This window comes from Bombyx mandarina, chromosome 17 (genome assembly GCF_030267445.1).
Source record: "Bombyx mandarina strain Sakado chromosome 17, ASM3026744v2".
NCBI lineage: Eukaryota > Metazoa > Arthropoda > Insecta > Lepidoptera > Bombycidae > Bombyx > Bombyx mandarina.
The window spans coordinates 37861-64364 of NC_143223.1; the positions used below are offsets into that span (position 1 = coordinate 37861).

A 26504-nucleotide genomic window follows, 5' to 3' on the forward strand; every position below is an offset into this window, starting at 1 on the left:
TCCTGGTCGGTGGGGACGAAGTACGGCTCCGCGGCGACAGCGACGTCGATTGACCACTCCGCCATGGTGTGGACGAGGAGATCCTGTGCCCTGGCGGAGTGGTTCAAGTTGCACTGGAGGAAGCGGTGGACGCAACCCATTACGGGGCTACGTCCATCGCTCCCTCGTCTGTCCCGCCCTGCGGCTCGACAACAGCCGCGGCGGGAACTGACTCGCCGGCTGCCCTTTTTGCAGCCGGCTTCTTTTTCTTTCCGCCCCTCCTCGTTTTTGTAGAGGAGGGGGCGGATTTACACGCCGGGCCCCCGGCCCGGTGGTCGGCCTTCCTTTTAGCCGCGTCGCACAAGACGCAGTGCGGCGCGGTGTGGTGCAGGAGGCTGCCTTGTGCCCCGGTTGGCCGCAGCGGAAACACAAGCCGCTGCGGTCCACGGTCGAGGGCACTTGGCGAGCCATGGCCGGTGCCGAAGCACCGAAGACAGCGCCACGGCCTGGCATCCTGCAGCTGCACGTGGGCCACTACCCAGCCCACGCGCAGCCTTCCTGGGCTGTCGGAAGGCCGCCCCTGTGGAGGGGTGGCCAGGAGGTCGCCGTTGCTACGGGCAACGCGCCCACGCCGTCCGGGTTCCGGAGTAGGTTACCCGGAACTCCCCGACCTTGACATCGGCGAGGGCGCAGTTGCCCTGCGACGCAATGGCTGCAGCGACCTCCTCCTTTGTGGCGCACTCGTCGAGGCCCGTGATTTTAACTTCTCCCATCTTCACGGGCCGCGCGATGCGCACCATCTCGGGGTCCGGCAGAATTTCTCGAAGCCGGGCCGCCAGTTTTTCGGCCGCGGCGTTCGTGTTTTCGCCGGGGCACTCCAAAAGACGAGCCCCGTTGGCCGTCTGCCGGACCTTGACGCCACCCTCCACGCCGAGGGCGTCCACATTTACGCCGCCGCGCGCCTGGGTCATCACGTCGTGGTACGTGATGCCCTTTTCTTTGGCGGCCGGCAGCAGCTCCAATACCACTGCAGCCGACCGCGGGGCGCGCGGCTTTCTGCGTGCTCCTCTTCTCCTTTTGGCCCCTCGGTTCCGCTCGACCCTCTTGGCGGGGAGCGGTGGCCGCAGGGGCGGGCTTGGGACGCGGCGCAGCAGGCGCCGCCACTTTCCTAGGCCCACGCCGCACTACCGTCGTCCAGGCCTCTTCCATATTGGCCGGGGCAGGGGGCAGTGGGCGGGGCTGGGGGGTCGGGGCCGGTTTGCGGCATTGACGCTCCTATTCTTCTTAGTCCGGCTCCTGCCAGGCCCCGCCTTCACAGGCTGGATAGGGGCAGGAGCAGACGCCGGTGTCTTTGGAGGGGCGGACGTTGTTGCCCTCGCAGCAGCAATCGCGGCGGGACGTGCCGCAGGAGTTACGCCCATTTTGGTTTGGGGCCGCCATATGTTTTGGTGGCCCTTGATACCGCGTTAGAGCTGGCGGTCGTCTTCATGATCCTGCGGGGTGCCGGTGTTGGGGCTTCTCCCTTTCTCTCGTGAGCGAGGGGCGGTCTCGCACGCTCCACGTTCGAGCTGCGTGCCTCCTGTATTAGGAGCCGCCGCCTCAACTCCTCGGCCTCGTTGGCCTCTTCTGTCTCGAGCGGATTAGATGCAGGGGCCGAGTTGCACTGCTTCTCGACTAAATCGTTCACGAGCGTGCGCATCTCAGCCATGTCGACTTTCATCTGCCCGTTCTCCTGCCGAAGGCGATCGTTTTCGGCACTGATTTGGGCCAGTCGGGCGTGCAGCAGGTCCACTGTTTTTCGTAGACCCACCGTTTCATCATTCGTGGTGCGGCTTACTGCACTTGCCATTTGCTCCTCCAGGGAGGAGGTAGCCGATTTTAGGGCCCGCACGCAGTCGCCCTTTAGGCCCTTGGCCGACTTCTTCACTACCGCAGCCACTAATTTCTGGGCGATATCACATGTTCTGAGGGGGTCGGAGGGACCCACCTCGGTAAGGGAGCGCTCCAGATGCTCAACCTCTCCGTTTTTTATAGGTTCGTTGGCCTCACGGCGGGCGGCCCTGGTTTGCGCCGAGGAGGCAGCAGCCAGTCCGCGAGACGAACGAGTCTCTAAATCAGTGGCGGGCGACGCCGCAGCAGTCGCCGGCCCTTCCGCCAACGCCATATATTTGGCGCTGGCAGGCTCACCCTCGGACGAGTCTGACGGAGCGGAGGACGCCGGCCGTCGAGCCGACTTCCGCTTCCGCCGAGTCCGCTTTTGCGCGCTGTCTGCGAACAGCACTGGCGTCTCCCTCCCACTGGACGCGTCGCCCCTCGCGGAGCTTCGCGCCGAGTGAAGCGAGAACAGGCTGTCGCATCGTTCGAGGAGCACGGTGGGAACTCGATCCCTTACGCGACCCGTGCTGTCGCCCCCTTCGTCGTGGCATTGTTTGCCCCCCCCAGAAACGGTGGGGCAGCGTGCGGCCGATTCCTCGACCGCACGGAGGGATTCTCCTCCCGCGGAGCGGGAGGTACCCTCCTGGGGTAATAACTTTTTAACAAGTGCCATTATACATTTTTTCCTTTTTTATTAACCAGGGGTCGGTCCCCTGGGGTCTGGTTGGTACCCTCGGGACTGGACTCCCTCCAGCCATTCATCCCATCGCCGGGCACCAGAGCTTAGGATTGGGGCATTATTTAAAGAGGTTTACGTCCTCGCGGCCCCGTGCCTCGCGGCAGCGGCCCCCGTCCCCCACGCGGTGAGGATTACGGGTTGGCCGGCGGCCCGCCGAGTGCAACGAGCAACACGACAGACCACCGCCCGACGCTCAAAAGAGCAACAACCACGAAGCCACGCCGGTATACCGGTACCCCCCTCTGGAGGGCGTGCCCCTGTAGCCGAAGCCGGGGACATGGCGACCAGCGGCCGGAAGATGCGTAAGCAACGCCGGCTCACTTCTCCATCGAAGGGCAGGCCAAAAGTGGCCCACCACCACCCGTGGGCTACGTCCGAAACGGGTCGGACGTGACCCGAAAAAACAAAAAGGGGGAAGAAAGGGGACAAGAGAGGGAGCCCGAGCGTCTCCAGGAGGAGCACCCTTCAGCGAGTGAAGGGCGTGGAGAGCCCGCAACTCCCCCTGCTGGTTTTGGTCCGCGTCATCCGATCTCTTTCGTTGCAAAGCCTAACTAGGCTACCCTACTCCTACACCTAGCCTACCTACCTAACACCTAGAAATCCTTGCAACGAAAAAGACCGGACGATACCCCTGGGAGTGGGACTGTTCCCAGAGGATCCCGTTATCCGCCACCTACGGACGCGCCCGGTGGAAGTCCAGCAAAACTCCCCCACAGACGGAGCCCCCGGCCACGCAGAGTGCGCGCCGGGGGGCCCGCCCAGGTCCCTCGGGAACCTAACCTAACCTTTTTTTTTTTTTTTTTTTTTTTTCGGGTAGAGGGCCGAACCTCCTACGAGGTCCCCGCGCAAAAGGGGCGCGCGGGGTATGTGAGACTCAACGATCTGCATGGTGTTGTGAGCAGACCGCGGGCCCAAGGATTTTAGAGCCCACCCACTAAACGACTCCTCTGCACTCTTACACCCGACGTCCGATCCCCTCCGAGGTCAGAACCCGGATGAGGTAGGGGGGCTACCGCGGTCAACACTACAACCAGACGGCGCGGCTCACCCCAAGGACGCCCAGCCGACGGAGCCTTCGAGGCGAATCGAAGGCTCTGAAACGTCGGCCGTCTCGGTACGGCAGCCCGTCGGGCCGCCCAGACGGTGCCGCTGGTGTCCCGGAATACCCCGCTGGACCAGAACCAGCCTGCCGGGTCGGGACGCGATACACCGTCGACCGGTCGCTCTAATCACTCCACGGCAGCGCGCTAGAGTGCTGGTAGCGCGCCGCGCGGCCTCACCCCCTCAGGTCGCCCCTTGACCTTCACCGGGGGGAGGCCGCCACCTACAGGGGCCGGGACGTACGGGCGTATTCCCGCCTCCGGCCCCCGGCTCGACGGCGACGGATCGGTGCGGAAAGGGAAGAGCTCTCCCTCTCTCGCTCCGCCGCCTCCTTCCGCGAGATGGTGGACTCGCAGAAGTCGAGCATCGCCTTCCAGGACGCGTCGCTGCCGAGCATCGTAGCCACGACGCGCGGCAGCGAGAGGTCCTCTCCTATGACCGCGACGAGGGCGGCGCGTTGCTCGTCAAATCCAGAGCAACGCGCCAATGTATGTTCCGCTGTGTCATCCTCGTCGCGGTCCGCAACCTAACCTAACCTAACCTAACCTTTTTTTTTTTTTTTTTTTTTTTTTTTTTTTTTTTTTTTTTTTTTTTTTTTTTTTTTTTTTTTTTTTTTTGGTATCGATGGGGAATCCCAGTCTTTACGGATACCCAGCCGACGGGGGTCGGACCGGGTTATGTCGGACTCCGCGCCTCCGGTGGAACAAAGAGGAAGAAGTCGCGAACCGAGGTCCGCGCCCTCGACCAATTAGTCCACGGAGACTACGCCTTGAGAAAGGCGCGCTGGGCTAAGTTCAGCTCGCGCCGAACCCGCCCAGCTTAACGACTACCGACTAAAACCCAACGAGCTCCTTTCTTTCCGGCATAGGCGGAACCTACGATACCACAGGGAAACGCGCCCCGCAGGCCCCCCACACCGGCTCCCAGCCTGACGAACGGCGGGATCAACGTCGGCCATTGCTGACCGCAACTTCTTCGTGAGGTAGGCACCGGAGCCACAGCGCCCTATACCCTCACCACCACGACTGGACTATCGTGTCGAGCATCAGGCGCCCCCGCGCCCGATGCCCGACGGTCCTTACGGGAGCTGAGCGGGGGCCCTTCGCCCGCGCCGCCCACCCCGTCTCTTTCGCCTGAGTGCAACTGAGTTTGGGTCGCACTCTCTCTCTCGCTCCTCCGTTTCGCGGAGCGTCATGACCAGGTCCGCATAGTCGGCCATCGCTCTCCAGCAACGCTCGTCCTCGACCATGCGGGACACTACGACCGGCAAACTTAAGTCTGCCCCGAGCACCGCGACGAGTGACTGCCGCGGATACTCCCACCTCGGGCACGCTTCGAGGGCGTGCTGCGCGTCGTCGTCTGGATGCCCGCATTGGTGGCATCCGGGATGGGGCTCTCTTCCGATCCGCCACAAGTACCTCCCGAAGCAACCATGCCCCGAGAGGACCTGCGTGAGCCGGAAGTCAAGCACGCCGTGACGCCTGTTGATCCAGGCCTCCAATACGGGCACCAGGGCTGCGAGGGTGCGCCGCCGGGTTTGAGAACCGCGGTGGATCTCCTCAGCAGCCAGTCTCTCTTTCCACTTCAACGTTGCCACGCGACACGCAGCACGCCTCCATCGGGCGACGACGGACAAACGGGGCACATTCCCCCGAGCCAAAGACTGCACCCTGCGCCGATAGACTTTAGCCAGGACCTCTGCTTCGTACTCCCACGGAAGGGAGCCGGCAAGGACGCAAGCGACATCCGTCGAGATGGTGCGGTAACCCCGCACGACCCTCACCGCCAGCACCCTCTGAACCCTCTGTAAGAGGGCCGCGTTGCGCGCGGAGAGCGTGGGCGACCAGACGGGAGCGCCGTACAGGGCCATGCTCCGCACCACTCCCAGGTAAAGACGCCGGACTGACTTTCCTCCTCCTCCAATGTTTGGGAGCAAGCGGGCTAAGGCACCCGCCGCCCCGAGCAATTTCGGGACCAGCACATCAAAATGCTGGTCAAAAGTCCACCTGCTGTCCAATACGAGCCCCAAGTATTTTATGTGAGGCCGGACAGCGATCGCAGTCCCTCCGATGGTTATGCTCGCGCCGGGAGGAGGCCCCTTCCGAGCCGGGTGAAAACACACGGCCTCGGACTTGTGCAGGGCAACCTCCAGGCCGAGCTTCCTTATTCTGGCTACGACTGTTGCCACCGCAGCCGCAGCCAGAATCGACGCCGAACGGTAGTCGTCTCCGTGGGCCGTCACCAGCGTGTCGTCGGCGTAGCAGATGACCTGCACGCCACGCAGGTTAGCCCCGCGGAGGACCCAGTCAAACCCGACGTCCCACAGGAGCGGACCCAGAACCGATCCCTGCGGGACACCACACGAGACCGCCTTCTGTCCCCACCCCCTCCGTTCGGGAAAGACCACAGCCCGCCCTGCGAGGTAATCCTCGATCAGGTTCCAGAGACCGGTGGGGACGCGGTGAAACCTTAACGACTCCAAGATCGCGCTCCAGGGGATCGTATTGAAGGCGTTGGATATGTCTATAGACACCGCCAACAATACGCCTCCCCGGGAGCACGCCTGGTCGGAGAGGTCGCGGACGCGCTGGACCGCGTCCAAGGTCGAGCGACCCCTCCGGAAACCGTATTGGCAGTCCGCCAAGTTTGGACCTACATTTTCCAAGTGCTGAACGAGGCGACTGGCGACGACGCGCTCCAAGAGCTTGCCGGCCTCGTCCAGAACGACGATCGGGCGATACCCCGAGGGTTGATCCCTGGGGCGCCCCTCCTTCGGAATCAAAACCAACTTACCTTTTTTCCATATTGCCGGGAACCTACCCTCTCGGAGGCACCTGCTGAACAGCCCTCGGAGGACAGGTCCCAGGCCACCTTCCATCTTCAATGCCAGCGCCCAGGCCCGATTTGGAATTCCATCGGGACCTGGCGCCGTTCTTTTTAGTTTCATTTTTTCGACGGCCGCATCAAATTCCGCTGGCGACACGTCGTCCTCTTCTTCGGCCCGAGCCCCGTCTCGTGCTGACGACATGACTGGGGGAACAAAGGGAATCTCGGGTGCGCTCGGGAACAGTCCCCCGACCACATGCCGCACCATGTCAGGCGGCAGGGTACTCGTCGTGGGTGGGGCCCAGGGGCGCATGGTGCTCCGCGCGATGTGATAGGGTCGCCCCCACGGGTCACGGTCCAGCGTCTCGAGCAGCTCCTTCCACGCCGCTTCCTTCGCCTCCCCGATCGCGACGCGCAGGGCGCGCACGTCCACCCGGTAAGCTTCGTACGCCCGGTCCTCCTCTTCCTCATCCCGACGCCTCCGACGACGAAGGTGCTGGTATCTTCGTCGACTGCCGGCGCACCGGCGTCGCAGACCGGCGATCTCCACATTCCACCAATAGACTTGGCGCCTCGGCGCGTACGCTCGGACGCGGGGCATGGCGTGGTCGCAGACTCGCGACATCGCCTCGCGCAGCCGCTCCGCACCCTCGCGCACGCCCGCCGGCTCGCCCAGGGAGTCCAACCGCCAAGCCTGGACGACGGCCGCCTCCTGCAGTCGCTCCACGTCGAGGCGCTTCAGGGCCCAGCGCGGACCTTCCGCGCCACCATCAAAGGGCAAAGTCACCGTCGAAGACTCCGGGGCCGCGGCTACACGAAAACGAATGTAGCGGTGGTCGGAGAGCGTCTCCACGTCGGACAACACTTTCCAACCGCGGACGCGGCGCGCGACGTCGGGGGTCGCGAACGACACATCCACCACGGACCCACCCGAACGACGGACGCATGTGTTCTCGGCGCCGCGGTTGAGGACAACGAGACCGCTCCCGACCAACCACTCCTCCATCTCCCGTCCCCTGGGACAGGTGACCGGGGAACCCCAAGCGGACGACTTCGCGTTGAGGTCCCCGAGAACGAGCGCGCGCCTTGAGTGCGACCTCCCCACCACCTGACCGAGTTCGTCTAGAAAGGACTCGAATTCGGCGAGCGGCCGGTTGGGGGAGAAGTACACCCCGACGACGAGCAAGCCTGCCCAGAAGACTGCCACGTAGCCCCGACCCCTCTGCACGACGTCGAATTCGGGCGGAGCGCCCACCGCCGACCGACGCTGGACCACGGCCACCAGGCCGTCAACATCTCCCGCCCAGTCGGGAACCGAAGGGACCCGGTAGGGCTCGGCGACGACCGCTAGATGGGTCAATCGCTCCGCCATGCTCTGGATCAGCAGGTCCTGAGCCCTGGCGGAGCGATTGAGATTGCCCTGAAGGATATTAAAAGGGCTGCTGGTCATCGTCCGTCGTCCATCGGTGTCGCCGTAGCCGTACCGGGCCGACTCCGCTGACTCTCTTCGGCGGTGCTTATCATCGGTCGTCTCTGTTTCGGGGGCTTGGCGCAAGCCTTGCCCCCGGAGACGTGCGCTGCAGGCCTACCGGTGCCGGCGCAGATCGTACAGTGCGGGGTGAGCGTGCAGCCCGCGGACTTGTGGCCGGTCTGGCCGCAGCGGTAGCACTCACCACTGCGGTCCACCGACGATGGGCAACGGGCACTCACGTGGCCCAGTGCGTGGCAGCGGTAGCACTGCAGGCGCCTTGCCTCGAGGAGTTGTGCGCGAAGGACGCTCCACCCGATCCGCAGCTTGTCGACGGCCAATATTCTTTTGACGCCCGCTATGGGGCATCTGACCAAGACCTGGCCAGTGCCTCCGGGGCCCATTTTTATTTCCCCAACATTCACGGTGTCGGGGGGGCACTCTCCAATCCTGGCGACCGCGGCACCAAGTTCCTCCCGGGATATGGATTCGTCGAGGCCGCTCAGTCTGACAGCGGCCGTTATTGTCGGCCTCGAGACGACAATGCTGTCCGAGGGCAAAACCTCCCGTAGTTTATTCGCCAGCAAATCGGCTTTTTCGTGCTGGTCGGCGCCGTCTACGACCAATACTTTTGCTCCCGTCACCGCAGAGCGTATCCGCTGGATAGGGATCCCCAGCTCTGCCGGATCGATCTTAGCCCTAGCCTCGGCGAGGACTGACCGATAGGTGACTCCGCGCTCGATGGCCTCCGGCTGCAGCTTGACAATAACCGCCTGCGAGCGCGGTGGCCGGAGTCTCTTCTTCTTTTCCTTCAGGGGCGGTGGAGCGGGCACGGTGCCGGTCGCCGTTGCCGTCCTCGGCTTGGCGCCTCTTCGGGCTACCGTCGTCCACGCTTCCGTCAGAGCAGCTGGGGCGGGGGGGAATGTCCGTGGTTCTGTGGGAACCGGCTGCTGCCTGTTTTTCGGCGCCTTCTTTTTCTGTAGGCCGCCACCGTTGGGTGCCGCGGTCGCGACCGCAGCTGTTGGTTCGGGCGTCGGCATTGATTCTGCTGCCATTGGTGGTGTCGGCGTCTTTTCCTGAGCGCGGCTCCTCCTGTGGTCTGCGGCCAGTGGTGGCCTCAGCCTTGGCTCCGGCGGCAGCCGTGCTTCCATCACTGCGAGGCGCGCGTCTAGCATCGTTCCGACGGCACGCATGATGCGCTGGAGGCGCCGCTCCTCCTCATCGTCGCTCCGTTGGATCGGGGCGGGGGCGGGTATGGCTGCCGGTGATCCCACTGCATGGGCCAGGCGCGCCATCTCCGACCTCATGTCGGCGATCGCCTTCTTCATGTGCAGGATCTCCGCCTCCTGCCTCCTGCAGAGCTCCTGCAGCCTCTTATTTTCACCGTCGGTAGTCCTCGCTGCCATCTCTTCCTTGGCCTCCCGAATGGCGAAAGCCATCTCCTTCAGGGCACGCACGTATGTGCCCTTCAGGTTTCCTGACTTTGCCGCAATAGTGACGGCCAATTTTGCGGTCTCCTCCAGTCTATTTTCAGGATCGGGTCTGGATTCCCCGGTACTGCCCGCGACGGAGTTCTCCTTCACCCTGAGGTTCCGGACGCTCTCCATAATCTCCTTTTCGGCGAGCAGCGCCATCTCCTCGCGTTGGGCCTTCAGGTGCGCCTCCTTGGCGGCCGTGAGGCCAACGTATTGCCCTATTGTGGACGGTCTTCCTCGACCCCTTTTGGACGATGTCTTGGATGTTGTGGCTCTGTTGGGCGAGCGCACCGTATCTTCACCTGAACTGCTCCCAGTTCTGTCCGGACTGTATGCTTTGTTCCTTTTTCTTCTGTTCCTGGTCGGGGACGAACGGGTTGAGCTGGCAGTGGCCATGCCGTCGTCTGACAGGATACTAATCACTTCAATGTCCTTCACGGACCCTCCTCTACTTACATCGTTTCCTCCGTCCTTCACGGACACACTACCGCCGTCCTTCTCGGACCCCTTAGAGCAGTTATTGCCCCCCCAGAAACGGTGGGGCAGCGTGCGGCCGATCTCTCGACCGCACGGAGGGATTCTCCCCCCGCAGAGCGGGAGGTACCCTCCTGGGGTAGATTATCTTCATAACTGATCATTTCATTTTTGGTTTTCCTGTTTTTATTAACCAGGGGTGCGGTCCCCTGGGACGCCCTCACGACTGGTCTCCCACCAGCCATGCATCCCATCGCCGGGCGCCAGAGCTTAAGATTGGGGTATTTTTTATAGAGGTTTACGTCCTCGCGGCCCCGTACCTCGCGGCAGCGGCCCCCGTCCCCCACACGGTGAGGATTACGGGTTGGCCGGCAGTCCATCGAGTGCAACGAGCAGCACGACAGACCACCGCCCGACGCTCGAGTGAACAATAATCCACGAAGCCACGCCGGTATACCGGTACCCCCCTCAGGAGGGCGTGCCCCTGTAGCCGAAGCCGGGGACATGGCAACCAGCGGCCAGCAGTCGCATAAATGCAACGCTGGCTCACTCCTACGACAACAGGGCACAGAGTGCCACCGCTCACGGCACGCCGGCAGTCCGCTGCCGGCGGAAGCTGCGTTCTCCAGAAGGAGGGCGCAGTTCTCCCGCTCCCCCTAGTGCTGGTTTGGTCCGCGTCATCCGATCTCTTTCGTTGCAAAGCCTAACTAAGCTATCCTACACCTAAGTCTAATCCTAAGCCTAGAACCTACGCCTAAGAATCCTTGCAACGAAAAAGATCGGACGATACCTCTGGGAATGTCGCCCAGAGGATCCCGTTATCCGCCACCTACGGACGCGCCCGGTGGAAGTTCAGCACAACTCCCCCACAGACGGAGCCCCCGGCCACGCAAAGTGCGCGCCGGGGGGCCCGCCCAGGTCCCGGGAACCTAACCTAACCTAACCTAACCTAACCTAACCTAACCTAACCTAACCTAACCTAACCTAACCTAACCTAACCTAACCTAACCTAACCGAGAGGCAGCCTCTCTATTTGAGGCCAAGAAGGGAGTATGCCAGTCATGGCTTGGGGACAGAGAGATCGAGCGAATGTCATCAGCGATGGATGCCCCTCATCCCGCAGAGCAACAGAGTCTGGAGTTTGGCAATCTGGTAGACGAGGAACAATACAACAATCTCAACCACCTTGACGTGAGAATTTTCACGGACGGGAGCAAGATTGAGGGCCGAGTCGGGGCCGCTTTATCCATTTGGGATGGTGAGGTCGAGATAAGGTCCCTCAAGCTTGCTCTCGCACCCTACTGTACCGTCTATCAGGCCGAACTCCTGGCTCTGAGCTATGCGGTTAAGGAAGCCCAGCTCCGAAACGGGTCTACTTTTGGAGTCTTTAGCGACAGCAAAGCGGCACTCCTCACAGTCATAAATCACGGTTCCCTCCATCCACTAGCCGTAGACATAAGAAAAATGTTAAAACAATGCGCACTGCAAAATAAGACCGTTGCCTTATACTGGATTAAGGCACACGCGGGATTGGAGGGAAACGAGCGAGCAGATCAACTCGCTAAGGAAGCCGCTCTGCTGTCGAAAAAGAGCCCAAATTACGACCTGTGCCCCGTTTCATACGTCAAGCGAATCATCCGGAGTGGTTCGCTTGACGAATGGAACAGGCGATATCGGGATAGCGACAGAGCATCAGTCACTAAAATGTTTTTTCCGGATGCAGTAGCGGCGTACAGCACTGTAAGAAAGATGAGGATAACTGGGCACATTACCCAGTTCACTACGGGGCACGGAGGGTTCTCCGAATACTTGGCTAGGTTCAAGTGTAAGGGGGACCCCTCGTGTGCCTGTGAACCTGGCATGCCGGAAACGGTTGAACACCTGTTGACCAGTTGTCCCATTTTTGGGAAGCAGAGGTTCGAGCTCGAAAATAAAATAAACAAAATCGTAAATAAGGAAAATTTGTGTAAATTGATTGTTGAAAAGTATACTAAGGAATTGTTTATAGATTATGCTGTACAAATAGTAAAAGTAGTGAATAAGAAAAACAAAGAATGAAATGATGTTATCACAATATCGTGAGTATATTGTAGAGTAGCATTAATGGAAGAAGTTAAAATAAATAGTACTTAAGTATAGCGTAAGATATGGTCAGTAAGAAAAATTGTAAGTAAATTATTATGTAGATTAAGAAATTGTAATAAAAGTAAACTGCCCATCCCATAACATCCTAGACCCCAAGTTAAGATTAGAATTAAAGTATGAATGAGAAGAACGAAAGTAGGAGAGGGATAAATGATAGAACTGGAATGGTAATAGAGGACGGAATGCCTGAGAAGACCCTAGACTAAGCAACAAAAATGAAAGACCTTATGTCCAGCCTTCAAAGCTTTGCACCCTTGCAGAGAAAAGAGTGACTATAAAAAAAAAAAAAAAAAAAAAAAAAAAAAAAAAAAAAAAAAAAAAAAAAAAAAAAAAAAAAAAAAAAAAAAAAAAAAAAAAAAAAAAAAAAAAAAAAAAAAAAAAAAAAAAAAAAAAAAAAAAACCTAACCTAACCTCAAGTGTAAGGGGGACCCCTCGTGTGCCTGTGAACCTGGCATGCCGGAAACGGTTGAACACCTGTTGACCAGTTGTCCCATTTTTGGGAAGCAGAGGTTCGAGCTCGAAAATAAAATAAACAAAATCGTAAATAAGGAAAATTTGTGTAAATTGATTGTTGAAAAGTATACTAAGGAATTGTTTATAGATTATGCTGTACAAATAGTAAAAGTAGTGAATAAGAAAAACAAAGAATGAAATGATGTTATCACAATATCGTGAGTATATTGTAGAGTAGCATTAATGGAAGAAGTTAAAATAAATAGTACTTAAGTATAGCGTAAGATATAGTCAGTAAGAAAAATTGTAAGTAAATTATTATGTAGATTAAGAAATTGTAATAAAAGTAAACTGCCCATCCCATAACATCCTAGACCCCAAGTTAAGATTAGAATTAAAGTATGAATGAGAAGAACGAAAGTAGGAGAGGGATAAATGATAGAACTGGAATGGTAATAGAGGACGGAATGCCTGAGAAGACCCTAGACTAAGCAACAAAAATGAAAGACCTTATGTCCAGCCTTCAAAGCTTTGCACCCTTGCAGAGAAAAGAGTGACAAAAAAAAAAAAAAAAAAAAAAAAAAAAAAAAAAAAAAAAAAAAAAAAAAAACCTAACCTAACCTAACCTAACCTAACCTAACCTAACCTAACCTAACCTAACCTAACCTAACCTAACCTAACCTAACCTAACCTAACCTAACCTAACCTAACCTAACCTAACCTAACCTGACCCAGTCAGCCGTGGCCCTCCGCAGCGAACACGCGCGTCCCAAGTTGCTCCGCAGTGATTTACGCTCGAAAAATCATTAAAAATTCCGGAAAGTGGTGAAAAGTGTACCAAAATTGCAGTGTGATACACCAAAATTTGTGGAAAAGTGCGGCGAACCTGTTGGTGAAAGTTTATTTTGGATCGCAGTGAAATTTGGACGATTTTCCGTGGAAAAACTCGGAAATTGCAGAATTCCGAAACTTTGACCGCGTGCGCCGCGCGTTTTATCGCTGTGACCTACAGTTTTTCTACTGCTTTCCTGACGGGCTTGTTGAACCCTACAATCCAATACCAAATTTGGAATTTTTCGGCCAGAGACGGCCGAGAAATCACCGAAAAAAACAAAAACCACGTGGCACGTGGTCAGTGATCGGCGGCCATTTTGGAAAATTTGAAAATACTTACTGGTGGAGGCAGACGAGGGAAGCCCAAAACCGTTTCAAGACCTGAAAAAAGTTAAGCCGTTTTTAAGTTATTGAATTTTGAAAATTCGGAAATATTCGAAATTTTCTATCTTTTTAGAACGATCTATAACATATAGTTTTTTCTTAGTCATATTAAAGCTTACATATACCTGCAACATTGTTGAAAAAATCAGAAATTTCTATCAGAAAATTCCGGAGAAAATAATTTTTCAAAATTTTACAAATTTTCAACTGCATTTAAAAAAATAATTATAAAAAATCTAGAACATATTAATTTAAATATTATTGTAGAGTTAAAAATTTAGCATAACTTTGACGCCTAATTTGAAATTATTGGACCGAAATTGTACTTTTATAACCACTTTAAGGAAAAAATTTATTACTTTTAGAAATATTAAATCGGAGGTCAGTTGGTTTTTATTGTTATATAAATATTCGCGACCCTGAGAGAAGCCCCTCCAAAACGAGCCCAAACTCGACTAGTTTCGGACCACAAATCAAAAATTCATGACTTAAGCGGCCATATTGGACGCCATATTGAAATTTTTTAAATTTAGATATCTTTGCAACCAGTGGGCTTATAGCGGCGGGGTTTTCGACCGGGTGCTTGACACAACCCTGACCAACGTTTTAACTCAAAAAATTTTTCTCCAAAAATTTTCTATTGATACCAAAAAATTTTTTGAACAGCCGTAGCTCCGGTGTTCGTGGGCGGAGTTGGGCCGAGTTTGGGCTCATTGTAAAGAGCTCAAGGAGGGCTACCTGCCAATATATGATAGAGCGGCTCTACGTAAGCGGTAAAACAAACTCCAAAACCGTGCTCTATACCAAATTTTTGACTTAGACTTGACCCTTCCAAAGTATATTTCATGTACTTGTGCAGAAAACACAACACCTTATGTAGAGACTCTATGTAGAGCAAAAAACTCTGCAAATAAAATAGAGACCGTGCAAAGCACAAAACTTAGAGTTAAGTATCGACTGAGTCTGCGACTCAAACTATTATTATATATACAAAATAAGCACAACAAAACGACAAAGTCGATGACTTTCAATATTATGTTATATTTACTATAGGCAATCTAGGCGAAACATTGTAAAACTTTTACAAACTTTAATTGTAAAATTGTCATTATTACCTGATCAATAATTATAAATCCCGGTAAACTTTTCGGGCTTGCGCTTTAAACCTATTAGACAAATTGTTATTTTTCTACAATTTTTGCTACAACACTTTTGACACGAAAAATGCATGCCATTAGGACCCCAGCCAAAGGTAACGTAGGTCACGTGCAGTCACCTGGCACTTCAAAAGCCGCTGAAACCAATGTTCGCAAGAGCATATCGGAATGGGAAGGGACCAAGCAAGACTCTTCTAGCATCTCAGAGGGCAAAACGACGCAGGCAGGACCAGCAGAATCTAAATCGGCACAGAACACTAAGCAGCCAGCGCTGCGGAAGGTACTGAGCCCAAAAGCACCAAATTACGCAAGCAGAACAGCGGAAGCGAAGGCCTGCCTCGTCAAAGGCAAAATGAATCTGAACAACTCCCGAAATTTAAAAACAGATATTAAGAGCGAAGTGGCTGGAGCACTAGACCGAATATACCAGCTGGTTAAAGAGGCAGAGATCGAACTCAAAAAAGAAAAATCGAAAGAGAGGAACAGCGGAAGCCGAGAGGTGATGCGGGAACTGTCTACCTCAGACACAACATTTACACTAAGCCCAGACACGAATGAACTGGCGACTAAAATCGAGGAACATACAAACCTGTTGCTGGAGAACACTAAAAAAATGGTAGAGCTTAGGGAAACGTTGGAAAAACAGAAGGAGACCCTGGAGAAGATGTCAACACTGACCTATGCCAGCGTGACCGCGACGCCAACCGCAGAAATGAGCGTAAAGCAAGGCCCTGCGCGAAGCACGCTGCACTCAGTGGTGGTCACCTCCAGTGACGACAAAGAAACTGGCGAGGAAGTTCTCAGTAGGGTTAGGAATGCGATAGACGCTAAGGAAGGATGGATTCGGGTGGAAAAAATAAGGAAGGCTAAAGACAGGAAAATAATAATAGGGTTGGGTACGAAAGAAGACAGAGAAAAACTAAAAAACAAGCTGGTGAGAGACGGAGTAAACCTAAATGTCGAGACGGTGAAAAATAAAGATCCACTCCTCATCCTCAAAAATGTATTAAATATAAATACAGACGAGGACATACACAAGGCAATGAGGAACCAGAATAAGGATGTTTTTCAGGGTCTCGACGAAAGGGAAGACCGTATGGAAATAAAATACAAGAAAAAATCAAGAAACCCTCATACTGGTCATATAATAATTAGTGTCTCGCCGACCATCTATCAAAGAGCGATGAGCAGAGGGTACGTACATATTGACCTGCAGCGTATCAGGATAGAGGACCAATCCCCGCTCGTACAGTGCACCCGCTGCCTGGGTTTTGGGCACGGCAAGCGCTTTTGTGCTGAGCTTGCCGACCTCTGCAGCCACTGCGGAGGTCCTCACCTAAGAGCCGAGTGTGTGGAGTGGCTTTCAAAGGCCGTGCCGCCCAAGTGCTATAACTGCACAAAGGCAAACCTAGAAGACACCGAACATAACGCGTTTGACCATGCGTGCCCGACACGACAGAGGTGGGACAAAATAGCAAGATCGACCATAGCCTACCATCAGTGCTAAAGGCCCCCAAAATCAGCGGACATTCTATCAAGTGGTGCAAGCAAATTTGCAGAGAAAAAGATTGGCCACAAACGAGCTGTTCATGGAAGCAGTGAAGCGTAAAATTGATATAGCTCTACTGCAGGAGCCCTATATAGGTGGAGACAGGATAATGAAAGGTCATGCAGGGATGCGGATCTTCCAAGGGACAGGTGAAGCAGAGGGTGTGGTGAAATCGGCAATAGTCGTATTCGACAACGAATTAAACGTCACACAATACCCAGAACTCACTACCAACAACATCGTGGTAGTGGGGATCAACACCAGTGCATGGAAGATCACAGCTATTTCCTTTTATTTTGAACCTGACCAACCAGTAGAGCCCTATATGGCACAGCTTTCCAGAATAAGAGAAGAGATAGGTCCTGGCGGCTGGATAATCGGAGGCGATACAAACGCCAAGAGCACGTGGTGGGGAAGTCCGGTCACTGACCACAAGGGGGAGGACCTGCAGAGTGCCCTTACTGAAATGAACTTCGCCGTGCTGAACACAGGGAAAATCCCGACGTTCGACACAGTAAGAGGTGGCAAACGTTACAGCAGCTACGTAGACATCACTGCATGCACCATCGAAGTTCTGGACTTGGTGGACGACTGGAAAATCGAAGAGGGCCTCACGAGCTCCGACCACAACGGAATACTCTTCAATATCTATTTAGAAAAATCCAAAGGAATTAGAATTGAAAGGACGACTAGACTATTTAACACCAAAAAAGCAAATTGGCCTGAGTTTTGTGAGAAACTCAGACAATCCTTGCAAAACAACCAAATAACAGGAACAGAAATAGAATCAATACATACAATAGACCAAATTGAATATATAGTAAACAAAATAACAGAAGTAATAACAGAAATATGCAACTTGACCATAGCAAAAAAGATAAAGAAAGAGTATTTTACCTTACCGTGGTGGTCCAAAGAGCTCGAAGAGATGAAGCGAAACGTTGCCACCAAGAAACGCAGGATTCGATGTGCAGCTCACGTACGGCGAACGAGGGTAGTTGAAGAGTACCTGCAAACAAAACAAGAATATGAGATCAGAGCAGCCAAAGCACAAACTGAAAGCTGGAAAGAATTCTGTAAGAAACAAGACAAGGAAGGAATATGGGAAGGGATCTACAGGGTAATAGGGAGAGTGACAAAAAGAGTTGAGGATTCGCTCCTGCAAAAGGATGGGAAAACACTGACCGCACAAGAGTCCGTCGAGTTGCTGGCAGAGACTTTTTATCCAGAAGACTCGATCAGCAACGACGACGAACACCATAGCAGTATCCGGCAAAAGGCTTCCAGGGTGGATGATGGCGAACAAAATGAACTTTGCGAACCAGCATTCACAATGGAAGAAATAGAACGGGCGAGCGAGTCCTTCAGCTCTAAGAAGGCACCAGGGGCAGACGGCCTTACGGCAGATATCTGTTGTCAGGCTATCAAAAGCAGCCCAGAGGTATTCCTCAACCTACTTAATAAATGCCTGGAACAGAACTACTTCCCGAAAATATGGAAAAAGGCCACAGTCATAGTTCTAAGGAAGCCCGGGAAGGACAATTACACCAACCCCAAGTCATACAGGCCAATCGGACTACTCCCGATCCTTGGAAAAATCTACGAAAAGATGCTGGTTGCTCGGCTGAAACATCACCTGATACCGAGAATTAGTGCGTGCCAATACGGGTTCATGCCGCAACGGGGTACCGAAGACTCCCTCTATACACTCATCCAACATATCCGTAACAAAATTGATAGAAAGAAAATTGTAACGTTGATATCGCTCGATATAGAGGGAGCCTTCGACAATGCCTGGTGGCCTGCAATTCGGGTGCGTCTGGCGGAAGTACAGTGCCCGATCGGCTTAAGGCGGGTAATGGCCAGTTACCTAAAGGACAGGCAGGTCTCCGTGAGATATGCTGGAGAAACACACAGTCTGAAAACCAGTAAAGGCTGCGTACAGGGATCCGTGGCGGGACCCATTCTGTGGAACCTGCTGATAGATCCACTGTTAAGCAGCTTCGAACGGAGAGGGGATTACTGCCAAGCATTCGCGGATGATGTCGTGCTTGTGGTCGATGGAGACACTGCATTAGAGATAGAAATGAAAGCTAATGCTGCACTTGGGCATGCTCAGGAGTGGGGCTTCAGAAACAAGCTTAAATTCGCGGCACACAAGACCAACGCCATTACCATAACAAGGAAGCTTAAGTACGACACCCCAAGACTGAGCATGGGGGGAGTCAGCATCGAAATGGCTAAAGAAATAAAAATACTGGGTGTCACCGTTGACGATAAGCTGACTTTCAACAGCCACGTCTCGAATGTCTGCCGCAAGGCCATAAATATTTATAAAAAGCTATCCAGGGCCGCCAGGGCCAGCTGGGGGCTCCACCCAGATGTGATACGTACAATTTATACAGCCGTCATAGAGCCTGTTATCCTATATGCGGCCAGCGTATGGGCACCCGCGGCAAACAAGCTGGGTACCCAGAAACAGCTGGGAGTTGTGCAGAGAGGAATAGCGCAGAAGATCTGCAGAGCATATCGCACAGTCTCCCTCCACTCAGCGCTCATCTTGGCGGGTACGCTCCCCCTCGATCTCAGAGTGCGAGAGGTGGCTGCATTGTACGAAGCCAGGAAGGGCTCACCAGTTCCGGAACTGCGTGGCCGTGAGGTGGAGAAGATGACGTCAGCGACCGAGATGCCACATCCTGCAGAGTGTACTGGAATAGGGGTCACCCGCTTGGTTAACCAAGACGATGTCGAAATGCATAGTGCATTCGACATTCGAATCTTCACAGATGGCAGTAAAATCAACGGCGGAGTTGGGGCTGCGCTCACAGTCTGGAACAGCGAGGCTGAAATAAAAACTCGCAAACTCGCACTGCCCAGTTTCTGCACAGTTTACCAAGCGGAGCTCCTGGCGCTGTGCGTAGCAACTAAAGAGGCCAAGACTATCAGAGCCAGAACGTTTGGTGTCTACAGCGACTCCATGGCAGCTCTCCAAACTATACAAAACTATAGTTGCCTCCATCCCCTGGCAGTGCAAGCCAGAGAAAACATTAAACACATATCTCGTGAGGGAAAAACCATACGCTTGCACTGGATCAAGGCACACGTAGGGTTGGAAGGCAATGAAAGAGCAGATGAGCTCGCCAAAGGGGCGGCTATAGATACCAAACGCAAACCGGATTACGACCGATGCCCGATTGCATACATCAAGCGTGGTATTCGTACGGCCACGCTTGATGAATGGAACCGCAGGTACAAATCAGGAGAAACAGCGTCAATTACCAAACTTTTCTTCCCAGACGCGAAGGCGGCCTATAAAATTGTACGAAAACTTGTACCGACTTACCTGACTACACAAATCATGACGGGGCACGGTGGATTCTCCGAATACCTTAGTCGCTTTAAGTGCAAGGAGAGTCCATCGTGCATCTGCGACCCAGCACAAGCAGAGACAGTACAGCACTTGCTCTTGGTGTGTCCGATCCACGCAGTGGAGAGGTTTGAATTTGAGCAAAGAGTGCAGCACAACCTGACAGTGGATATGATTCAAGAGCTAATTGCGGGGAATAATAGAGAATTATTTATGAAATACTGTACAAAAATTGTAGAAAAAGTGACAAATAGAAATAAATTAGTATAAGTAAATTATGTTTACATAATATAAGTTATATATTAAGATAAACATAAAAATATAAAGTAAGCAAATAGTATAGTTAAGGAAATGTAAAAATAGTTATAAGATAAATAAGTATAAGACAAAAGAGAAACAAAACTGACCCCTGTGCCGTTGTTTGTGTTGTTGAGTTTCTTATTCAATACCAACCTGTACATAAATCCCTAAGAATATAAATAAAGAAAATGAAGAAAAGTAGTTAGCGTAGCGTAGTAGTATAACGTAGTTGGGAATCCCACCCAGAAAAGTAGCGAATGGTGATGAACGAGTGAAAGATGGTATGTAGCATGAAAGTACGAGAAGAAAACTTGCGAGAACTGGAGTGAAAGAGAACTTGTTAGAACAGGCTCCGATCATGTTGGAGGTAGACAGAGGAGAAAAAAAAAAAAAAAAAAAAAAAAAAAAAAAAAAAAAACCTAACCTGACCTAGACCTGACCTAGACCTGACCTAGACCTGACCTAGACCTGACCTAGACCTGACCTAGACCTGACCTAGACCTGACCTAGACCTGACCTAGACCTGACCTAGACCTGACCTAGACCTGACCTAGACCTGACCTAGACCTGACCTAGACCTGACCTAGACCTGACCTAGACCTGACCTAGACCTGACCTAGACCTGACCTAGACCTGACCTAGACCTGACCTAGACCTGACCTAGACCTGACCTAGACCTGACCTAGACCTGACCTAGACCTGACCTAGACCTGACCTAGACCTGACCTAGACCTGACCTAGACCTGACCTAGACCTGACCTAGACCTGACCTAGACCTGACCTAGACCTGACCTAGACCTGACCTAGACCTGACCTAGACCTGACCTAGACCTGACCTAGACCTGACCACCTGACCTAGACCTGACCTAGACCTGACCTAGACCTGACCTAGACCTGACCTAGACCTGACCTAGACCTGACCTAGACCTGACCTAGAACCTGACCTAGACCTGACCTAGACCTGACCTAGACCTGACCTAGACCTGACCTAGACCTGACCTAGACCTGACCTAGACCTGACCTAGACCTGACCTAGACCTGACCTAGACCTGACCTAGACCTGACCTAGACCTGACCTAGACCTGACCTAGACCTGACCTAGACCTGACCTAGACCTGACCTAGACCTGACCTAGACCTGACCTAGACCTGACCTAGACCTGACCTAGACCTGACCTAGACCTGACCTAGACCTGACCTAGACCTGACCTAGACCTGACCTAGACCTGACCTAGACCTGACCTAGACCTGACCTAGACCTGACCTAGACCTGACCTAGACCTGACCTAGACCTGACCTAGACCTGACCTAGACCTGACCTAGACCTGACCTAGACCTGACCTAGACCTGACCTGACCTAGACCTGACCTAGACCTGACCTAGACCTGACCTAGACCTGACCTAGACCTGACCTAGACCTGACCTAGACCTGACCTAGACCTGACCTAGACCTGACCTAGACCTGACCTAGACCTGACCTAGACCTGACCTAGACCTGACCTAGACCTGACCTAGACCTGACCTAGACCTGACCTAGACCTGACCTAGACCTGACCTAGAGACCTGACCTAGACCTGACCTAGACCTGACCTACGACCTGACCTACTGACCTGCCCCTCCACCTGACCCCTAGACCTGACCTAGACCTGACCTAGACCTGACCTAGACCTGACCTAGACCTGACCTAGACCTGACCTAGACCTGACCTAGACCTGACCTAGACCTGACCTAGACCTGACCTAGACCTGACCTAGACCTGACCTAGACCTGACCTAGACCTGACCTAGACCTGACCTAGACCTGACCTAGACCTGACCTAGACCTAACCTAGACGTCTTCGCACTCTGAACTGCCCCAAGAATCTATATAATTTGACCACAAGTCAAATATAATAATAAACGTCGACTATGAGGACGCCACTGCCATATGATCGGTATTTGGGCCTATATTTTGAACATGATACTGAACGAATTCCTAGAGACATACATTACATTACATTACATTAACATACATTACCACACGGATCTCACATACTGGCTTTTGCAGACGATGTGTACCTCATAGTTGAGGCACCCACTGCAGGTGAAATCCAGCAAATGACCAACGAAGTACTCCAAATTATGAAATAGGGGCAAGGAGTTCAAACTGGCTTTTCGCCCATCAAAGACACAAGCCATAGCTTTTCCTGCTTCATCGAGCACCTCGAAAATCCTGATGAACTAAGTGCAGGTACCTTTCTCCAAACAAATCAAACTCTGAGGAGGAGGAGACCCCGAGGGGTCATCGTAGATGACAAGGTTAATTCATTGACCATTGTAAGTACCTCATAACGAAGACGACGAAAATCTTCAAAAAAAATTGGTGTAATTCGTGAGACCGACGTGGGGCGCACACACCGAAAACATCAGCACCATTTATCGGCAGGTCATACAGACTATGTTCACTTATGCGGCCGGTATATGAGTCGGGGCTAGAGAATTTTATTGTGTGCGCAAGGCTCTGAAGGCGCAAAAAATTGGCAAAGACTGATTGCGCGAATGGCAATCCGCGCAATCTTTCGCACCGTCTCTACAGCGGCCTCTATCGCGCTCGCACAATTTATCTCACTCCACCTCGTCATTGCTGTGGCCAAGGTGATCCAAGACGTTAAAACCACGGGCACACTTTCAGATATACCGATTGATATCAAAACAAAAATTTTTGTCTAAAAAATAAAATAAAAAATTTAGGGGTGGACCACCCTTAAGATTTAGGGGGATGAAAAATAGATGTTGTTTGATTCTCCATTCTGGCCGATATGCACGCTAAGATTCATGAAAATCGGTCGAGCCGTTTCGGAGGAGTTCAATCACGCACCCCGTGACACGAGAATTTTATATATTAGATGAATTGCTGTTCGTTAGTCTCGCTAAAACTCGAGAACGGCTGAACCGATTTGGCTAATTTTGGTCTTGAATTATTTGTGGAAGTCCAGAGAAGGTTTAAAAGGTAGATAAATATGAAAATGCTCGGAATTAAATAAAAATAACAATTTTGTTTTTCCTTTGATGCGTCTCCCATCGGACCGATTCCTTTTGTTTTTTTAAAGTTTATTTTATATAAAGGGTTTAGGTATTTTATTCATCGGTTGAGGCATTACGAAGTCTGCCGGGTCAGCTAGTACTATTATATAAATCTACAGTGGTTTTTACGGATGTTCCGTTATAACTACTGAAGCATGCATCCGATTGACTTGAAATTTGGGATCCATGTAGAAAATACATGTACTTAATGCTAATATTTATATGTGTTGGACTCGCTACACCAGTTGCGGGGGCGTTAATAATGAGAATCTTTGTGGGTGTGAGAAATTATAATGTTAATTTTAAATGCCCAGCGAAGCGGACGGGTACAGCTAGTTTATACTTAGTCTGATCATAAATACTGTTACAATTAAAAATAAACAAAATATTACATTTGAATTTGGAATCTGTCATTTTTATATGATTGCTCATTGAGTTTTCTCATTTTGGCGCCAATACATTGTATAATATTTTGCGATATTAAAATGGAGTGGGTGATAAAGAGAACCGAATCGCTGTGATTGCATTACACAAAGTAGGTATGGAGCCAAATGCAATTTTTAAAACTCTCCATACGCTTGGTATTAGTAAAATGTTTGTGTACCGGGCTATTGATAGGTGCAATGAGACCTGCTCTGTTTGTGACAGAAAAAGATCTGGCCGTCCACGTAGTGTTCGTACGAAAAAGGTGGTCAAAGCGGTAAGGGAAAGAATTCGAAGAAATCCTGTCCGAAAGCAAAAGATTTTATCTCGGGAGATGAAGATAGCACCTAGAACCATGTCGCGTAATTTAAAAGATGACTTAGAACTTGCAGCCTATAAGAGACGTACTGGTCATTTCTTAACTGATACTTTAAAAGAGAATAGGGTGGTAAAATCGAAACAACTACTGAAGCGGTACGCAAAGGGAGGTCATAGAAAAATTTGGTTTACGGATGAGAATTTTTTTACAATTGAGCAACATTTTAACAAACAAAATGACCGTATTTATGCTCAAAGCTCTAAGGAAGCTTCCCAATTAGTCGACCGAGTGCAACGTGGGCACTATCCGACTTCAGTAATGGTTTGGTGGGGTATTAGCTATGAAGGAGTGACTGAGCAATACTTTTGTGAAAAAGGTATCAAAACATCGGCACAAGTGTATCAAGATACCATTCTTGAGAAGGTATTAAAGCCCCTTAACAACACCATGTTCAATAATCCAGAATGGTCCTTCCAGCAAGACTCGGCGTCAGGTCATAAAGCTCGGTCTACGCAGTCTTGGTTGGAAACGAACGTTTCGGATTTCATCAGCGCTGAAGACTGGCCGTTGTCTAGTCCCGATCTTACTCCGTTGGATTATGATTTATGGTCAGTTTTAGAGAGTACGGCTTGCTCTAAACGCCATGATAATTTGGAGTCCCTAAAACAATCCGTACGAAATCCGTTGGCATCCGTTGGCAGTGAAAATTTTTCCCATGGAAAGAGTGCGTGCTTCTATTGATAACTGGCCTCAACGTTTAAAGGACTGTATTGCAGCCAATGGAGACCACTTCGAATAAGCTTTTTATACTGTACTAGCGACCCGCCCTCGCTTCGCTTCGGAAACATTAAAACACACATGAAACCAAAAAAAAAATAAAAAAAAGTAGCCTATGTTCATCAGGGACAATGTCGGCTTCTAATTGAAAAAGAATTTTTCAAATCGGTCCAGTAGTTTCGGAGCCTATTCGAAACAAACAAACAAACAAATCTTTCCTCTTTATAATATTAGTATACTGTAAAAGTAATAAATGTTATTTGCAATAGATTTTTTTTATTTTTTATTGTAACAGTATTTATGGCCGAACTAAGTACATATGTATAATATATATTTGCCTAGTCCTGTATCCTTTAGCAGGAAGAAAGCAAATAGCCTGAACACTCAAACAAAATCTTGTCAAACACCGCAAGAAACATATCCGCATTAGGCTGCTCAAGTAATGCCAAACTATTCAAAAAAAAACCTCGACATAACCTCGACCCACGCCCGGATCCGAACGCGGACCTGGATCCCAGACCTAAATTTTTATTGGTAAGAAAGACACTCCAAAACACCAATTCGGGAATGACTCATAAAATCGGCCTTGACCGGGGCTTATAGACCAGTGTCGATAATTTTTAAATCCAAAAAAAATTATTGTAGGATGAAACCCATTAGAAAAAGAGGGGAATATTATAAAAATGATAGGAAAAATAATTTACAGGTGATCTGAGGTCGGGAAGGGGATGGGGGGGGGGTTAAGGGTATAAAACGGTTTTTCTCGATTTTCGGCAAAACTAAATGGAAAAAAGTCAAATGGCAAAGTTGTAGGTAATAAAAAGATCTAACACTTTTTATTTACATTTTTTTCACATAACCTCAAAATTTATGTGTAAATTCAAAAAACCAAGTTTTTGGTTTTTTATTTTTAACTTTTTCAAAAAAAAATCTTTTTTCACGAAATTTTGTGAAAACTTGCCTTTTTTATGTCCCAAATACGCTGTAATTTATTTGATTAGAAATATTTAGTTTTTCACCTTATTTTGAATTAATATCGAAAAAGCACCCTAATTTTCAATCGAAAATTCACCCGTGAAAATATCAGCTTTTTTCAAAAACTTGGTATTTTTTCTGTTCGTTGAAATCTTTATTTTCCGATGGTGAAAAAAAATATATATGTTACTATACTATAGTAAATCTTCTCAGAAAATGCAAAAAAATCGAAACTAATTTTTGGCCGATTTTCATGTATATTTCATATACCTATTTCAAATACCTTTCGATGAGCTAAAATTTTTCGTAGGTCACTCAGGTATATAAGTTATCTAAAAATAGTTATAAATAGGCATCTACGCATATAATTTAAAGAAGATTCGACAACTTCTCGGACTTTTAGTTTTGCCGGAAATCGAGAAAAACCGTTTTTTACCCTTAAACCACCCCCCCCCCATCCCCTTCCCGAACTCAGATCGCCCGTAAATTATTTTTCCTTCCATTTTTATAATATTGTCCTCCTTTTCTAATGGGTTTCATCCTACTATTATTTTTTTCACTTTTTATTATTTTTAAAGGCTTCTACCCTGGTCTATTACGCTATTTGTTCACTATAACTCGCTCGTAGGTACACTTATAAACTAGAAAACATCGGGAAGAGAATTCAATTATTGAAACTTAATAAATAAAACTTCGTCTCTTGTTATCTGGACTACTGTCTCTAGATTTCTGGTCAATTAAGGCAGTGTCATCACATTGGAAAATAGAAACACGAAATCTCAACAGGGAATCAGCAGGAACAGAGAGGAAAAAAAAGAAGATA

The 26504-nt window shown here is 50.9% G+C and overlaps 3 protein-coding genes and 1 long non-coding RNA gene across 4 annotated transcripts; 1 reads left to right on the plus strand and 3 right to left on the minus strand.

Moving 5' to 3' along the window:
* Positions 1-1262: 1262 nt before the first annotated feature.
* On the minus strand, positions 1263-4777 carry LOC149501050 (uncharacterized). The gene is made up of 2 exons (XM_089734204.1): positions 4221-4777; positions 1263-3368 (listed from the first exon to the last, which is right to left on the minus strand). The coding sequence occupies exon 2, from the start codon at positions 2525-2527 to the stop codon at positions 1391-1393; it is 1137 nt and encodes a 378-aa protein (XP_089590330.1). The 5' UTR covers positions 2528-3368; positions 4221-4777; the 3' UTR covers positions 1263-1390.
* Positions 4778-7966: 3189 nt separating this feature from the next.
* Positions 7967-9859, minus strand: LOC114252236 (uncharacterized). The gene has a single exon (XM_089734436.1). The coding sequence runs from the start codon at positions 9857-9859 to the stop codon at positions 7967-7969; it is 1893 nt and encodes a 630-aa protein (XP_089590562.1).
* A 1179-nt stretch (positions 9860-11038) lies between these two features.
* Positions 11039-11995, plus strand: LOC149501051 (retrovirus-related Pol polyprotein from type-1 retrotransposable element R1). The gene has a single exon (XM_089734437.1). The coding sequence runs from the start codon at positions 11039-11041 to the stop codon at positions 11993-11995; it is 957 nt and encodes a 318-aa protein (XP_089590563.1).
* Positions 11996-12353: 358 nt separating this feature from the next.
* On the minus strand, positions 12354-13145 carry LOC149501052 (uncharacterized). Its single transcript, XR_016324435.1, has 2 exons — positions 13094-13145; positions 12354-12483 (listed from the first exon to the last, which is right to left on the minus strand). It is a non-coding gene; the product is annotated as an uncharacterized LOC149501052 (long non-coding RNA).
* Between the last annotated feature and the right edge of the window lie 13359 nt (positions 13146-26504).